Source organism: Felis catus, chromosome A3 (genome assembly GCF_018350175.1).
Source record: "Felis catus isolate Fca126 chromosome A3, F.catus_Fca126_mat1.0, whole genome shotgun sequence".
In the NCBI taxonomy this organism is placed as follows: Eukaryota; Metazoa; Chordata; class Mammalia; order Carnivora; family Felidae; genus Felis; species Felis catus.
This window is the reverse complement of record NC_058370.1, coordinates 78,520,125-78,538,686: the sequence shown is the minus strand read 5'-3', so window position 1 is coordinate 78,538,686 and position 18,562 is coordinate 78,520,125. Positions and strand designations below refer to the sequence as shown.

The window sequence follows — 18,562 nt, the reverse complement described above, 5'->3', positions numbered from 1 at the left end:
GTCTCTCAGAAAGACAATGTCAATAGCTTGTTAAGCTGATAGGAAGGGGTGTGTCCCTCTTCAGCCGGCCAAATTCTGCAGGGGAAGCAGAGGTAGAGGGTGAAAACCTTGTGGGGGGGGGGGGGGAGGGGGGGGAGAGCCAAGAGGCTCAGGAAGCAGGTCAGGTGTTGTTGTTTTCCAATTTTGAAACCAAGTCAGTTCATTTGGACCCTTTGAAAGGCCCACTCAACACCCCTGGGTTGGACTCCCTCCCCAGAGGTTGCAATGAGAGAAGTTGTTTCTCCTAATGGGTCAATGAGTGCCTCTTAACTGGCACTCCTTGGGCAGGAACCAGGGGGAGGAGATAGATGGATCTCCCAGGAAAGAGCACTGGTGGGAAGCAGGAGAGTAATTCTGATCTTCACTTTGTGGTTAACTATCAACATAGCTTGTGGGCTAGTCACTTAATTTCACAAGCCCTCAGTTTCTCCATGTATAAAGTGAAGGCGTAGGCCTGATGATCTTGAAAGTTTTTCACAATTCCAAAACCAAAAACAGGTCATGGTACCAGATACCCAGATACTCTCCTCGAAGAGCCCTTGCTTTGCCATGTGGCCTGGCCCACTTCCCCACAGGGCCCCTGGAAACTCAGCTTGTTCAGGGCCCCTGGAAACTCAGCCATGTGTAGACATGGTTACCAACCAGACATAAATGCAAGTGGTCAGGCCTGGGTTAGAAACATTCCTCTCGTTTCTTGCTGGAGGCCTATCAAGGCACCTCAGCTTCTCCTCCCAGACTAAATGGCAGGGAATTTAAAATCAGACTGTCCCTGTGCAGGTGTCCAAGTACGTTGTCGCATTTCTGCTAGGGTTACAGAGTTACCTCAGTTGTGTGGGTCTCTAAGAAAAGGATCTCAGTCTTGGTGACAAACCAACTTCTGAAATGGCTAAGACAAGAACAAGTGCAAAAATGGATTCTCAGATTTCTTGTTGAAAAACACAATGACTAAATCTGTAGTTAATTTTGCCCTATACTCTCAATACCCTGTTTATAATATACACAGTCAACTGAAGACGTGCTTGTTTTTTAAGTCCAGTCTTTGCACTTTTGCTGGTTCATTTTGTGTCATTAATTCTGTTTGGGGCTGGAGAGAAGGACTCAGGCTAGGCAGGGCCTCCACAGCAGCCTCCCTTTGCAGGCCTGGTAACAACATAGCTTAACAACAGAGCATAAGAGCTTCCATGAGCAATATGCCATTGTTACCCACCATGCTTCTCATGAAAGGAAACCTTGTGCTGACTGCCCTGGCTGTTCTTGGCAATGTGAATCTATATAAGGAGAACAGGATGTATTTTACACTTGGGACCTGCTATCCTAGAGTATAACAACAACACTTTTAAGTGCTCTTAATATTAAGCTAATGGAAAACATACTCTGTTTACTCACCATCAAAGTCTGTTTTTCTTCTCTCCCTCCTCCCCCAATCATCACAAACTCCAGGCCTCTAGAACACGCTGGGTATCTCCTGCTCCATCTATCCTACCCTCTGTCTCAAGGTTGACCTCTACATGCTTGGTTAGCTCAAGGTGGACTTGGAAAAACTAGGAATTTACCACACAAACCATATAATCCCCAGGTTGCACAAACCAAACATTTCCTTTTTCACCAAAGTCTCAGAGCTAGAAATGCTTGATTTATTGCTAGTATTATGTTTATTAGTGTGAGAAGTCATTTCTCCTCACCAGAGTGCAACAAAATGCAGTAGAAGGGAGAAGGTGGGCCACTTTTTCTGGGTGCTGCTATTATCAGAACGCTGGTCTATCCTTGTTATTTAATAGTGGGATTCCTCACCCTGAAGATGGGGACTTGGCCAAAGTAATCGTAACCCCAGAAGTCTAGTATTTATTCTCCACTACTTTGTGTTGTAAGAAGCCATGTCTATATGGGGTATTTTGCTGATGGGATTCTAGAGTGTGGCCCAACCAAGTCCCGAATGTCTAAGATTTCCCTGTCTTTGGAGGTGCTATTTGAAGTACATATTGTTTTTTGCTTGGGCGTGTCAAGTAAAGTAAATGTATGCATGTAAACCAGCCTTGCAGATAAATCCCTCCATTTTACCAGTCTACCGCATAATATTGCCAATTTCCCCCTTGCTATTTACGTATCTCTTATTATAAGACAATAAACAAACAATAACAATCAAGCAAATGAACCAAAGACTCCCCCACCCCCGCCAAAAGCAAACCCCTTCCGTTTTGTTGAAAAAGACTAAAATCAAAAACAAAACAAAATTGTGGAAATAACTTCATCGCAGTTTTTTTGGGTTTTGTTTTGTTTTTTTATTTATTTTTTTGATATAGGCCTTGGGCCTGTTAACTATCTGCAAGGCTGTTGTAATGATGTTAATCTATTTTAATGGAATTGAAATGTGATATCCTGTGGTTTACCATGCACGTTGTTTATAGCTTTGGTGCTTGATTTTGGGTTTCTTTCACAGATAAACTTCTGCACTGGAGGGGCCTCTCCTCCCCTCGTTCTGCACATGGAGCTCTAATCCCCACGCCCGGGATGAGTGCAGAATATACCCCGCAGGGTATTTGTAAGTTGAGCATTATTTCTTCTACAAATGTCCATGTGTATAGAGATGAGAGTTTCTGGGAATTGCCCTTACTTTTTAAGTACTGAAAGGAGTTACTTCCAAAATAGATTGGCATCCACATATGTATTATTCCATTACTCACTTGGCACCCTCTCCCTGCTCCACTCAACCCCCTCCTCTTTTTCCCTCCCCTTTTTTGTGTCATTCCCATGGAGCTGACAGTAGCTCATCCCTGTGGGTCTCCTCCCCAGGGTCTTACCTGGCTCCACAGCTGGTGACCATAGATCTCTGTGTGCCAAGGGCCCATTTTATTGCTGGACATTCACTTCCATGGCCTCATTTAGGACTTTGAGTTTATTCCATGGCATACCTGTTAGCAGAGGCCAGAATCAAAAGAGGTCAGTTTAGAGTTACTCTACAGTTATTCTCATGCATGTTATAGATGCATTTACATGTGTATTTAAACATGGTATATTTGTGTATATACATGGCGTGTTATATATGTGCACACACAGACGATTTCTACGTGTTTTTCTCCTAGTTTTAGAGAAAAATGCACAGCATTGTTGCTTAAATTCAAAGATACCACTACCACCGCCATCACCACCATTAACGCCATCCGCTTATGTGTGCAAACCGACTTTTATCTTTTTATGAAATTCAGATTTATATGTTTATGAAAATGTTTTTGAAAGATGTTGTTCTAGAAGGTAATACAGTTTGCTTTTCTGTGTAGTAATAAATGATATGAGTCATGCATGGCTAAGAAGTTGGGTGGGGGTAGGGGTCGATTCTGCCCCAAACACAAAAAAGCAGGTTCAAGGGGAAAAAAAAAAAAAAAAAAGAAGTGTGACACCTACCTCGTTTTTATTTAAGGAATTAATTTTTATTTCGAAAGTCAGTGAAAGGTTACCTGTTGTGGAAAGAAGAAAAGAAAGAACATAAAGAAGAGCATAATGGTGGGGAGTTCAGCCATACAGGGGACCTGGTTTTAGATGGGAGAGATAAAGTACACCCAGCCATCTTGTGAATGGTGTCTGCCTGCAGGGCAGGGCATGCGCCCTGAGACCAAATTTGAAGCCAGTTGTTTATTTTGTTAACTCCTAGGTAATCCTAGGTAACAAAGAGTTATTGTGTGAATTTCACAAGTCCTCGAGTCCTGAGGGCTGGGCGGTGCAGGGGTTAAAAGCACCTCTTCTGCCATCCCCTCCCCGACACGAAGCTGGGCCTAAGCCTGGGTTAGGTCACCGATTGCAGAGTTTAGGGGGTTGGACTCACGGGTTTCGAGTCCCTACATGCTGGCTGGGTGGGGAGAGCTCTCCTCCTTTTGCTGGGGGTGCCTGGGGCCCCGCACTGGGCTGTGGGAACAGAGCCACCCCCTTGGAGGGAAGGGATGAGAAGGGAGTAGGGCAGCAGAGAGGAGGGTGGAGCTGAGTGGCCAAGGGCTGCTGGCCTGGGAATCAGTTCAAGGTCTCTGCCTCTTCCGCTGACCCTCCTGAGGGCAGGGGTGGGAAACTAGGAGCCTGCTGCAGAATCCATGTCTTCTCCCCCTCTTCCTGCAAAGGGAGGGTACCTAGTTTGCTGGTGCCCATGCTGGCAGGACCAGTTTAGGAGTGACCAGACAAGGTATGTGGAAATGGGTTGTGGAGTTCCAGAAAGCATTCAGCAGAGCTGACCCCCAGGCCACTCAGCTGCCTTAACCAGCTGCCCTTGGCTTTCAGAGCACTGAGCACTTAGCACTTCCCTGTGGCATCCCTGCTGGTGGACCACAGTCATGGGCCTTAAAATGGCCCCTCCTGCCACCCTCTAGCCAGGACCTCCCTCCCTTTGGCCTGAGGCCTGGATTCTAGATTCTGGATTCCAGCCTTCTTCTGGAAGCCTTTCTGGGTGTACAACCTGGTCAGTCATCATGCTAGGTAACTAATCAAGCCTGGGAGTAATGAAAACACATTCACCTTGGACCTGGTAGTTTACAAATGGCTTTTATACACGTCTGTCATTTGAACCTCACAATTCTGTAAGGTACTGTTTTTATGCTCATTTTACAGATAGGAAACCTAAGGCTCAAAGAAATTAAGTGTCTCAGAGCCCGTAAGCTGGCGAATAGTAGAGCCAGGCCTCTGGTGTCAGACTTCCTTGTTTTTCTCAATCCTGAGGCGTAGGTCGCATGACTCTTTAGCATTGGTGACAAACCAAAAATGGGGTTATTCCTTCCCATACAACAAAATGAAATAAAATAAAAGCTGGTAGGTGAACTAATGGCTGATTTTAACTATTTGATGCCTGGAGTTCCTATGCTTGGGGCCAGGACCCAGTTTATTGCTCTAAATCAAAACAATTCCCGTGAATGCCCAATGAGGCTCTCAAATTGAGAAGTTGATTTTCGTCAGAGTAAATGAAGAATATTATTATATTTTACACGTCAATAAATCAATGTAGCCCTAATTTTGCCACGCAGGAAATCAATTCTGGTCTTTCTAAACCATCAAAGATGTTATGAACAAAGTAATTTCACAAATTATGGCAAGTAACACATTTATTGATGACTGCAGTTTAGGAATTGAGAATCTGTGCGCACTGTAATATAATATGGTGCACTGGCATGAGCTGAGTGAAATACAGATTATATGGTGAAACTGTAATGCATCATTTGCTATTAGTGGACTGGTAATAATTACCAGTTTCAAAGCAGCTCTTTTGATGTAATCTTTAGTCTCAATCGTAACAGCCCTTCTCATTGACATTATGATTACACTAGCTGCCCTCATGATCTAGAATATCTAGTTGATAGGAATACTAAAATGCGATGGTGAAAACTGTATGTTGTATGCTCATTATAAGATAAAATGCTATCTTCTCTGACCTGATGTCTGAGACGGGAGGGTAACAGCACAGTGTGAACATAGTGTAACACTATCACATCACTGGCTCTGAAAACAAAATTTTAGGAAGTTCAGAGCAGCAAAATAAAATGGACTTTGCTTGTTTAAGCCTTTTGGAAAGGATACAGGTGAGACCCTTGATGCAGGGCTGTGCACATTTTGGCACTGATCCGTAGCCGTGGTCAACATGCATGCAAAACCAGATTGCTAATTATGGGTCCAGTCCTGGGATTCAGTAGGATATCGTAAGCGAAAATATGATTTTAAGGCATTTGGAGTGATGAAAGTGTTAAGGACTTGTTTCAGCTGACAAATCTCCTCTTTACTTATCCAATCCGGATTGTCAGGCTAAATGTATGATAATAACACAGAGTCCTAGAGAGGCAAAGGAGAAAGCCACAGAGGGTCATGTTAGTTGGAACCAGATAGGTTTCTTCCCTGCCTATTTAGAACCCAAGTCATTGTTCAACAACAACAAAAAATTTATGAAAATACTCTCAATGATGCTTTTTATTTCCCTTTGAAGAAAGGAGGCAAACAAAAATAGGCAGATAATGTGATTCTAATGTCAGCGTTTTCTTTCAAAATCTTTCTGCCTTTTTTTTTTTTTTTTTCCCTCCCTCCACATTAGGCAAATGTTGGAAACCTAATTTTGGTATCTTATCATCTAATCTTGTTAAAGAGATTTACCCAGGAGTGGGATATATTGAGTGAGATTATAAATGCATTGTAAAGTAAATCACAAGGTCAGGGCAGGGAGTCCATTATTCAGACAAGTGCTCTGAGCAAGGCTGGCTTGTTTGGGAATGCAAGTGTTGGGGCTCCTGAGAAGACCCTGCCAGCTTTTCTTTCTGACTTGCTAAATGGAGGAATCGTCGTAATTGATTAATTCCTCATTCCCACTCTTTAGCTCCATGGTGGATTTTTTTTTGCTTTTAAAAAAGTTACTGACAAATACTAGCTGGGGCCTTAAGCGACTCCTCTAGTCCCCCCTTTTAAAAGACTGGCTAAAGTTTATTTCTCATTTGTACTTTATGCACTGGCTTTTTGAGAATCCCTGGGAAGTTCATCTATTTTTTCTCAACCTTGTCCTTTGGCCACCAATATTTGGGCCCTTTTTAATGCTGTAGTTGACTGGTAAACTGTTAGTTAGTCCCTTGGTGTGTGTATGTGTATGTATATATATATATATATATATATATATATTTTTTTTTTTTTTTTTTTTTTTTTTTTTTTTTTTTAATTTAGCTATCTCCAAAAATGAATGATCGTGAAGTCAAGCTGGCCCCCTCTTTGCCAAAGTGGCATTTACCACTCTCGGGTTCTTTTCAGCGAGAGAGAAATAATGTGACTTAAGCAGGGCCCCTCTCCAGACGGCTTGGCTACTGGCCAAAGAGTTGACTAGCTGAACTGTATCTTTCTGTTTCTTTCTCAACTGGAGCTGAGGCTCAGCCGAGGGCGCAGGATGTTGTATAATTTGGTTCTCGTTGTTAGCCTCTCAAAATAATGAGGAGGAGGATAGTGTAGCATTTCTCAGCCTGCTGCCCGTCATGGTGCTGGCTGCTTTAACTGTTCTTAAACTAGGATGCTGTGTCTGCTTAAGTTGGCACCAGCCGCTCCTCCTAACTTCTCCAGACTTGCATTTGTTTGACTGGGGGAACAACTCCTAAAGATTTGATACGGCCTGTTGGTTAAATCCAAATTAAATTTCTCTTTTGAGATTTTTTGCAACATCCCTTGAGATAAAAATGGGAGTCCCCATAGGGTGTTGTGGAACCAGGACTGGGACTCACTGATCCTCACACAAGGCTGGGATGTGAGAATGTTGCTAGTCTCTCTTCCTTGGAATTATTTTAGGAGTACCTTCCCGTTTTTAACAATATCAACAACTAGTGTGTTTCAGGCTAAGATTAAAAGCATCTCCAGGGCCATAGAGAACTGTAATGAGTTGACCTTCTCTTTTTTGATATCCCTATGAAATGATTGCCTGTTTAGAAAGTTCACCTGCCACCCAGGGGAGAATAGAACGATGGGATTTAGGAAGCAGAAAAGTTTCCCTTAGGTCACCTTGTCCAAGGCCCTCACTTAACAAATGAGGAAACAGAGGCACAGAGATGAAATAGCTTGCCCCAAACCACAGCTGGTGACAGATTGGAGAGTTCAGAAGAGGTTTGCTGAGGTTCCTTAGAATGTAGGGATCCTCATGCTCAAGCTTGAATTGGTGCAGATTTTTCTGCTTTGGAGATCGGATTTAAAATTCTTAGAACCGAATGAAATGGCAGAAAGACCGATTCGACAAATATTTATTGGGCACCAGCCACCAGATGAACCAGGCACCAATTCTAGGCACGGGGAATATTACAGATCAGTGAGGGCTTAGGCCTGTGGGGTGGAGGGCTGGGGGCAGGGAAGGCTGGAGGTGAACCATAAATAAGCAATTGCTAACGTCCTCCTCCGCGATTAAACATTGATGTTGGTGTTGTATTATTTTGCAGGTAAAGATGAGCCCAGCAGCTACACATGTACAACTTGCAAACAGCCATTCACCAGTGCATGGTTTCTCTTGCAACACGCACAGAACACTCATGGATTAAGAATCTACTTAGAAAGCGAACACGGAAGTCCCCTGACCCCGCGGGTTGGTATCCCTTCAGGACTAGGTGCAGAATGTCCTTCCCAGCCACCTCTCCATGGGATTCATATTGCAGACAATAACCCCTTTAACCTGCTAAGAATACCAGGATCAGTATCGAGAGAGGCTTCCGGCCTGGCAGAAGGGCGCTTTCCACCCACTCCCCCCCTGTTTAGTCCACCACCGAGACATCACTTGGACCCCCACCGCATAGAGCGCCTGGGGGCGGAAGAGATGGCCCTGGCCACCCATCACCCGAGTGCCTTTGACAGGGTGCTGCGGTTGAATCCAATGGCTATGGAGCCTCCCGCCATGGATTTCTCTAGGAGACTTAGAGAGCTGGCAGGGAACACGTCTAGCCCACCGCTGTCCCCAGGCCGGCCCAGCCCTATGCAAAGGTTACTGCAACCATTCCAGCCAGGTAGCAAGCCACCCTTCCTGGCGACGCCCCCCCTCCCTCCTCTGCAATCCGCCCCTCCTCCCTCCCAGCCCCCGGTCAAGTCCAAGTCATGCGAGTTCTGCGGCAAGACGTTCAAATTTCAGAGCAACCTCGTGGTGCACCGGCGCAGCCACACGGGCGAGAAGCCCTACAAGTGCAACCTGTGCGACCACGCGTGCACGCAGGCCAGCAAGCTGAAGCGCCACATGAAGACGCACATGCACAAGTCATCCCCCATGACGGTCAAGTCCGACGACGGCCTCTCCACCGCCAGCTCCCCGGAACCCGGCACCAGCGACCTGGTGGGCAGCGCCAGCAGCGCGCTCAAGTCTGTGGTGGCCAAGTTCAAGAGCGAGAACGACCCCAACCTGATCCCGGAGAATGGGGACGAGGAGGAAGAGGAGGACGACGAGGAAGAGGAAGAAGAGGAGGAAGAGGAGGAGGAGGAGCTGACGGAGAGCGAGAGGGTGGACTACGGCTTCGGGCTGAGCCTGGAGGCGGCGCGCCACCACGAGAACAGCTCGCGGGGCGCGGTGGTGGGCGTGGGCGACGAGGGCCGCGCCCTGCCTGATGTCATGCAGGGCATGGTGCTCAGCTCCATGCAGCACTTCAGCGAGGCCTTCCACCAGGTCCTGGGCGAGAAACACAAGCGCGGCCACCTGGCCGAGGCCGAGGGCCACAGGGACACTTGCGACGAAGACTCGGTGGCCGGCGAGTCGGACCGCATAGACGATGGCACTGTTAACGGCCGCGGCTGCTCCCCGGGCGAGTCGGCCTCGGGGGGCCTGTCCAAAAAGCTGCTGCTGGGCAGCCCCAGCTCGCTGAGCCCCTTCTCCAAGCGCATCAAGCTCGAGAAGGAGTTCGACTTGCCCCCGGCCGCGATGCCCAACACGGAGAACGTGTACTCGCAGTGGCTCGCTGGCTACGCGGCCTCCAGGCAGCTCAAAGATCCCTTCCTTAGCTTCGGAGACTCCAGACAATCGCCTTTCGCCTCCTCGTCGGAGCACTCCTCGGAGAACGGGAGCTTGCGCTTCTCCACGCCGCCCGGGGAGCTGGACGGAGGGATCTCGGGGCGCAGCGGCACGGGAAGTGGAGGGAGCACGCCCCATATTAGTGGTCCGGGCCCGGGCAGGCCCAGCTCAAAAGAGGGCAGACGCAGCGACACTTGTGAGTACTGTGGGAAAGTCTTCAAGAACTGTAGCAATCTCACTGTCCACAGGAGAAGCCACACGGGCGAAAGGCCTTATAAATGCGAGCTGTGCAACTATGCCTGTGCCCAGAGTAGCAAGCTCACCAGGCACATGAAAACGCATGGCCAGGTGGGGAAGGACGTTTACAAATGTGAAATTTGTAAGATGCCTTTTAGCGTGTACAGTACCCTGGAGAAACACATGAAAAAATGGCACAGTGATCGAGTGTTGAATAATGATATAAAAACTGAATAGAGGTATATTAATACCCCTCCCTCACTCCCACCTGACACCTCCTTTTTTCACCACCCCCCCTTCCCCATCGCCCTCCAGCCCCACTCCCTGTAGGATTTTTTTCTAGTCCCATGTGATTAAACAAACAAACAAACAGAAGTAACGGAAGCTAAGAATATGAGAGTGCTTGTCACCAGCACACCTGTTTTTTTTTTTCTTTTTCTTTTTTTCTTTTTCTTTTTTTCCTTTATGTTCTCACCGTTTGAATGCATGATCTGTATGGGGCAATACTATTGCATTTTACGCAAACTTTGAGCCTTTCTCTTGTGCAATAATTTACATGTTGTGTATGTTTTTTTTTTTTAAACTTAGACAGCATGTATGGTATGTTATGGCTATTTTAAATTGTCCCCGATTCGTTGCTGAGCAAACATGTTGCTGTTTCCAGTTCCGTTCTGAGAGAAAAAGAGAGAGAGAGAGAAAAAGACCATGCTGCATACATTCTGTAATACATATCATGTACAGTTTTATTTTATAACGTGAGGAGGAAAAACAGTCTTTGGGTTAACCCTCTAAAGACAGAATAGACAGCACTGAAAGAAAATCTCTATGAGCTATATGTCTGTCTCTAGAGGGTTAAATGTATCAATTGGAGAGGAAAAAAAAAGGCCTTGAATTGACAAATTTTAACAGAAAAACAAAACAAGTTTATTCTATCATTTGGTTTTAAAATATGAGTGCCTTGGATCTATTAAAACCACGTTGATGGTTCTTTCTACTTGTTATAAACTTGTAGCTTAATTCAGCATTGGGTGAGGTAAGAAATCTTAGGACCTAGCATATAATTCTATATTGTATTTCTCACAACAATGGCTACCTAAAAATATGACCCACTATGTCCTAGTTAATCATCATTTTCCCTTTAGTTTAATCTTATAAGCAAAACTGATTATACCAGTATAAACGCTATTTTGCTCCTGGTGAGAGCTTAAAAGAAATGGGCTGTTTTGCCCAAAGTTTTATTTTTTTTTTTAAATGATGATTAAATTGAATGTGCAACGTGCAAAAGCCCCGGAATACAATTAAATACATTAGTAAGGAATTCATTTTATGAAGATAACTTAAATAATGTCTGTTCAAAAAATTCTGGCACCAAAAGAAATAGATCCAGATCTACTTGGTTGTCAAAGGGACAATCAAATGATAAACTTTAAGACCTCGTAGACCATATTAAAAAGAAGAGACTGACAATAAGGTTTGACAGGAGGGTAACAGAGGAAGAAAATACGTGATCTTTTAGCACAACGTGGTACTATTTGCCATTTTAAACTAGAACAGGTGTATAAGCTAATATTGATACAATGATGATTAACTATGAATTCTTAAGACTTGTGTTTAAATGTGACATTCTTAAAAAAGAAGAGAAAGAATTTTAAGAGTAGCAGTATATATGTCTGTGCTCCCTAAAAGTTGTACTTCATTTCTTTTCCATACACTGTGTGCTATTTGTGTTAACATGGAAGAGGATTCATTGTTTTTATTTTATTTTTTTAATTTTTTCTTTTTTATTAAGCTAGCATCTGCCCCAGTTGGTGTTCAAATAGCACTTGACTCTGCCTGTAATATCTGTATCTTTTCTCTAATCAGAGATACAGAGGTTGAGTATAAAATAAACCTGCTCAGATAGGACAATTAAGTGCACTGTACAATTTTCCCAGTTTACAGGTCTATACTTAAGGGAAAAGTTGCAAGAATGCTGAAAAAAAAAAAAAATTGAACACAATCTCATTGATGAGCATTTTTAAAAAAAAAAAACTAAAAAAAAAAAAAACTTTGCCAGCCATTTACTTGACTAATGAGCTTACTTACTCGGACTCAACATTGCAAGCGCTGTGAATGGAAAACAGAATACACTTAACATAGAAATGAATGATTGCTTTCGCTTCTACAGTGCAAGGATTTTTTTGTACAAAACTTTTTTAAATATAAATGTTAAGAAAAAAATTTTTTTAAAAAACACTTCATTATGTTTAGGGGGGAACTGCATTTTAGGGTTCCATTGTCTTGGTGGTGTTACAAGACTTGTTATCCATTTAAAAATGGTAGTGGAAATTCTATGCCTTGGATACACACCGCTCTTCAGGTTGTAAAAAAAAAAAAAAACATACATTGGGGAAAGGTTTAAGATTATATAGTACTTAAATATAGGAAAATGCACACTCATGTTGATTCCTATGCTAAAACACATTTATGGTCTTTTTTCTGTATTTCTAGAATGGTATTTGAATTAAATGTTCATCTAGTGTTAGGCACTATAGTATTTATATTGAAGCTTGTATTTTTAATTGTTGCTTGTTCTCTTAAAAGGTATCAATGTACCTTTTTTGGTAGTGGAAAAAAAAAAAGACAGGCTGCCACAGTATATTTTTTTAATTTGGCAGGATAATATAGTGCAAATTATTTGTATGCTTCAAAAAAAAAAAAAAGAGAGACAAACAAAAAAGTGTGACATTGTACAGATGAGAAGCCATATAATGGCGGTTTGGGGGAGCCTGCTAGAATGTCACACGGATGGCTGTCATAGGGGTTGTACATATCCTTTTTCGTTCCTTTTTCCTGCTGCCATACTGTATGCAGTACTGCAAGCTAATAACGTTGGTTTGTTATGTAGTGTGCTTTTTGTCCCTTTCCTTCTATCACCCTACATTCCAGCATCTTACCTTCATATGCAGTAAAAGAAAGAAAGAAAAAAAAGGAAAAAAAAAAACAAAAACAATGTTTTGCAGTTTTTTTCATTGCCAAAAACTAAATGGTGCTTTATATTTAGATTGGAAAGAATTTCATATGCAAAGCATATTAAAGAGAAAGCCCGCTTTAGTCAATACTTTTTTGTAAATGGCAATGCAGAATATTTTGTTATTGGCCTTTTCTATTCCTGTAATGAAAGCTGTTTGTCGTAACTTGAAATTTTATCTTTTACTATGGGAGTCACTATTTATTATTGCTTATGTGCCCTGTTCAAAACAGAGGCACTTAATTTGATCTTTTATTTTTCTTTGTTTTTATTTTTTTTTTTATTTGGATGACCAAAGGTCATTACAACCTGGCTTTTTATTGTATTTGTTTCTGGTCTTTGTTAAGTTCTATTGGAAAAACCACTGTCTGTGTTTTTTTGGCAGTTGTCTGCATTAACCTGTTCATACACCCATTTTGTCCCTTTATTGAAAAAAATAAAAAAAATTAAAGTACACAATGTAAGCTTCTTGTGTCCTCATTTGACACACTCTGTAAATTACTTTCAAGAAAATAACAGGTTTTAAGAGAAGGCCAGTCAGTCTTTTTCAGGATTATTTCTATGGGCATTTTGATGCGTGCATTATACCCTAAAGGAACATAAAGTGCTTACTATATTAAAATAGACATATCTCAAAACATGGAAATAGTTTTTAGATTTTATAGTTCTAGAATAATTTTCAAGAAATGGAAAGTGTTTTCAGTCTGATGTTAAAAACTTTCCCTTCATGTCTTAACAATAATCCACCCAGATATAAATGAAAAATTGACTGGTAATAGCATCTTAAACTTTTACTTCCTTTGGATTTTTTGCTGTTCTTGTTGTCTGAAAGTTCTTTTCTATTCTCCCTCCCCTGCCCTATCTTAGAACATAATGTAAAAAAAGATTTTTTAAAAAGTTAGCTCTTTCATTTCCATATGAGTCTTTCTTCATACCAAAAATAACATCACCCTCCCCCCCCCCCATAAATATCCAGAAACAAAGGCATCATGTTAACGAGAGAAAGAGGGAGAGAGAGAAGTAACCAGTAGTTCAGCCAGATGTGGCAAATCTGTGGAATCAGCCACTGATTTCCTGAGATATATGGTGGTTTGCCTTGTGATCCTGTGATCTTAGGGACCAGAGATGGGACAGATCTTTTAGAACTTTTTATAGTGTCTTCCTGACTGGTAGCAAATGAGAGGGGGGAATATGCTTCAGTGATCTTTTGCCCAACCAACAGATTTATGAAATGAAACATAGCCTTTGAAAAGCAAGTTAGGTCCATTATAAAAACCCCTCCTTAGAAATCTGTGTTGTCAGTTTTACAAATACTGCATGCTGCAGCATCTATTTGCTTTATTAAAACACATACTTCTGTGATACTGTCTCCCTGTTCCCAGTGTAGATGAATGGATACAACGTTGTTCTTCTTTTTGTAAAAACCAAAACAAAAGCCGTTCTGTTGTCTTCTTGTGGTAGCATTTTCGTTGCTCAGTTCTTATGCCCTGGTGCCTGTGAGGTGGCCTTTTCATGTAATGCCTTTTATCTGAGACAGGAATAGTTTTATCCTTCTAAAATACACAGAAAGTAGGTGTATTTTTTTTAAAGCCAGTTTGGGTGGGAAGCAGAGAGTGGAGGCAGAGAGGAATCCCGTGAGAGAAGATTTGGGGTTGGGTATAGGGGCTGGGATCAGATGGATGTATCTCGCAGAACTTGATAATTGGCAGTGACCTGAGAGGAGATATTTGTGTTTTGAATTAGGTTACTTCACAACTGAATCCAGAATGCTATTCAAGATAGAAATATTCTCCAGTGCCATGCCAGTTTGCGATGTGGTGACTTCTGCTCCACCGTATTAAATGTCCATAAAACCACTGTGTGTCCCTATTACTCTTTTATTAGGAGCTATGAGTGCAGCTGTGCAAGTTTTATATACAGTGTTCATTTTAATTTTTCAATATATGATGCTCTTAGCATAATTAGGTTTTGCATCCTGACAGACAGAATTAATGGCAGATACTGTATACTTACTTGTATGTTCAAATTTCTTAAATCAAATGGGGAATGGGGAGGGGTGCAAACATGTGGTGATAAATCACAGATTATGTTTGATTTACATGGTCCCAAAGTTAAATAAATTTATCGGGAGACACGTTCTTCAGGGTACTCAGTCTCCTGGCTTATTGAAGCCCTCTTATAAAATATGATTTCTGAAGCTGAGTGAACAATACGAGCATGAAAATCTAGGCAATAAAAATATAAGTTATAACTGACATCTGTATCTGGAACCCCCGAATTAAAAATCTTAATGCAAAATAACAAAAAACATTTCCAACAGAGGATGAATTCGAGATTTTTTTAAAATGAGGAAATGCTAAGGATATTAACAGTTTTCAGAATTCTCAAGTTTATGCGACACCCCAGATGTGTTGATGCAATGTTCTTTACCCACCTGAACTCTTAACGCGTCAATGTTCCTTTTTATCTTCATTTTGAGAACAGCTTCATAATAAACAGGAGTACAGCAAATACTATTTCTCACAGATTTTAACTTAGAAACCCTCCCAGTGCGTGGGCTCTCCCCATCCTGAGACCATTTCCTATCTTCTCTTTGTTTAGGACCCTACAAAAGGACCGAAGCCAAATCATTGCAAAGGTGGCTAAGAAGTGGGGTGAACACTTGTTTCTTCATTTGTACCAGCCATGGCAGGAAGTGTGGAGTAGTTGAGTTTTTCCCAGGGCATTCTGTGCTAGAACTGTTTATTTAAATACCATTTTTGTGTGTGTAATAAGTCCATACTGTATACGTTCATGATGCTGGAAGTGAGGATTTGAAAGGCAGTGGCAGTGGGAGTTAGATATCGTTTCATTTGGAGAAATAAGGAAATGAGGTTTATTCACAGACACTAAAAGTTTGTTCAAAGGTGCTGGGATATTTCAGGCTTTCCTGAAAAGGAGTTGAGGAGCCTCAGGCCCCATCCTGTCCTGCTTCGAACACTTCAGAGTGAGAGGGAGGAAATACGGTGTTTTCTTTCTTTCTTTCTTTCTTTCTTTCTTTCTTTCTACCTCTTTCCCCTGCTCCGCGCGTGCACACACTAACATGAGTTCTTAGGACTGTGTTGTAGTCGTGTTCTCTTCATTAAGATTCTGTTACTCCATCGTCCCTGGGCCTGGTGTGTTCAAGAATGTACCCATCCCATTCTCTTTTCTTTTTCAGACAACTTCCCATTTAAAAAAAAAAAGAAAGAAAGAAAGAAACGAAAGAAATGTGGGAATTTTGCCAGTGTGAGGATGGGATTGGCAGTGTTCTTTAAACCTGCTTGGAAAAATATTTTTTAAAAGACCGTTAACTTTTTAACAGGCACGAGGCACTTAGCAAATTTTCCTAAGTGTCTCCTAAGGCCCTGCCGCTTTCCCAATTAAAACTAAATGAACCCATGTTTAGAGCAACGGACATCAGAACACACAGCCAGAATTGGGATTCTGGACGTTTATTCCAGGGCTGCTCTAGCTACAAATTGTAGACATGGGTTGTTGGGTGTGCACTTTTCCTTGCTGTCATCTTGTTATCCCATTAGCCCTCTGTTTCATTGAGTAAAACACATGGCCAGTGAATCAGCCTTTAGGGGGGATGGGTCTGTTTCTCTCTCTCTCTCTATTTCCCAGTGTCATCTGTGGTCATGGGAAGCGATTAATTCCTCCCTTCCAAAAGGGGAAAGGAGATGAGTACAGTTCACCTGGGTCATTTGTACTCAAGATCCTAAACTTGCCTGAACAACTCCAACGGTTGATCCAAATACTGTTTTTCCTTTCTGTAAAGTGGCAAAGACTACTTAAAGGGAGCATATATATTAGGTCCTTGTGATTCAGCAGAAAGGGCAAATTAAGCGATTTCCCCAATGTCTCTCTTCTAACGCAGGACACCCCCCCGCCCAAACCCATAGGGGGCTGTGCTTTTCAATAACGTAGAGCGTGGTACATGCCCAGGCCGTATTTTGTCTGTTAGAGCTTTCAATACTGGTAGCAGGTCTGACAAAGGGGTTCGATGGGGGTATCAGCCAGAGGGGCCTCCACGACAGTGGCAGGGCTGGACTGGGAACGGGGTTCCCCAGAGCCCACCTGGACACAGGAGGCCCCTCAGCCCTGGTCTCCACTGCGCAGGGGGCATTCGAGAGAGCAGCTGAGCTCCAGACCCTGGGCCTCCTGCGGCGCCAAGTCGGGGGAGAGGAGGCCCCAGGCCCCTGCTTCGGGTCGCCATGGCAACGAGCCCTGGAATGCCACAGTGGTAGCCCTCTTCCTCGGCACATCCGGACTCCCAGTTCTGCTGCTTCAAGTCAATGTAACACAGCAAAGGGAGGAACCCCGGAGGAGAATAACCACTCCCTTCTTCCCTTCACCATTGCCTTCCCCCTTTACCAAAAAGAAAAAAAAAAAAAAAAAGAAAAGAAAAGAAAACTGCATGTTTGAAAGAAACTACAGGCAGTTTTTGGTGCAATTTGGGAGCAACTATTTTGGGTTCTGGTTTCCTCTTCAGGGATGTGTTCGCCTCTTGTAAATCGTTGGCTGCTTTGACGTTGAACTTGATGACATTTCATGTTTTCGTTGTGCTGCTTTTACATCAATTTTGAGTTTTTGTTTCTTTATAATTTTATTATTATTTTAAGGAAATGTCCCCCTTCCCTCCTCCCTCCCCTGTTCTCCTCAACCAAAGGACTGTTTCCTACTCAGTTTTCTCAGTCATAAGGGAAAGTGTTTCCTTCCAGGTGTGTCCCAAGTTTATTAGGACTACCATACGATTGGGATCGGGTAGCGGGTCTGGGTCCTCTGTGGGGAAGGCAGGGAGGGAGGCATGGGAAAGGTACTCAGGGGGCAGAGATTTGGGGGGAGGGGACAGAGTTTGAAATCATGTTTAAAGATGCCAGTGGCTCAACCTGTGGTTGATTTAAGTTATAATTTTAAAGAGCTAGTTAGAGAACAGAAAATCACTGGGCCAAGTCACACCTGTACTTTTTTTTTTTTCCCCTTCCTCTGTCTCCAACCTCCTTCTAGGTTCTTCACACACCCCCATTCGGCGTAGTACCCAGAGAGCTCAAGATGTGTGGCAGTTTTCGGATGGAAGCTCGAGAGCCCTTAAGTTCTGAGAAAATTTGAAGTCCCCAGGGGCGGGGTGGACGCGTGCTGCCCAGCCGACATCTGCGTGGCCTGTCATCCTGCTAGTTTGTGATGTTTTCCGACAGTAGCCTCCAAGAAGCCGTTGTGCGAAGACAGAGTCCTGCAGAGTCCTTCCTGCCCAGGCCTGCAGTGCCATTTTATTTATATTTTTTAAAAAAAAGTAAAAGCAAAAAAACAGACCCACATTGGAACGGTGAATCAGTCCCATATAGAGGGCCCATGGACCATCGCTGTCCTGAGTGACGTCCTGGCCCTTTTGAAACCAGCCAACCTAATTTACCTGTATTGTGGAATCGAGCATGAGTCCCCCAACCCCTTGTTTCTATACATTCTATGTTGTCTTTTAAAAAGTGTGCTTAACATTGACACAATAAATGTTGGAGCTTTAGGTGGTGTTTGCTTGTTCTTTAATTATTGATGCTTATAAGACAATGCAGCTGCTTATGACTTTGTATTTCTGTACCCGTTTCCTGCAGACATCCATGGGGTGGGTAGGAGGAACAGATTTGAGGAATGGGTAGGAGGTGTAGGAGGGGAAGGAGGTTACTGCTTATCAGATGGCATAAATTTTCAAGGAGAATCAACATGCAAAACTTGGGAATAAATCATAGCAATATCATAATTAATGTAGTAGTAGTGCTGCTGTTTATTAATGCTGA

General features: G+C 43.0%; 1 protein-coding gene across 10 annotated transcripts in view; it reads left to right on the top strand.

Annotated features, from left to right (window-relative positions):
- Positions 1-18,291, top strand: part of BCL11A (BAF chromatin remodeling complex subunit BCL11A) — a 100,683-nt gene extending 82,392 nt beyond the window's left edge. For 5 of the 10 annotated variants that reach the window (XM_023251687.2, XM_045054242.1, XM_019827253.3 and 2 more), the window contains 3 exons: positions 2,477-2,578; positions 7,956-17,494; positions 17,781-18,291. In XM_023251687.2, coding sequence (XP_023107455.1) covers positions 2,477-2,578; positions 7,956-9,976 — 2,123 coding nt within the window. In that variant the 3' untranslated portion in view covers positions 9,977-17,494; positions 17,781-18,291. The remainder of the gene's footprint in view (positions 1-2,476; positions 2,579-7,955; positions 17,495-17,780) is intronic. The other 5 variants (XM_019827251.3, XM_011281010.4, XM_003984025.6 and 2 more) reach the window with 5 other exon arrangements.
- Positions 18,292-18,562: the final 271 nt, after the last annotated feature.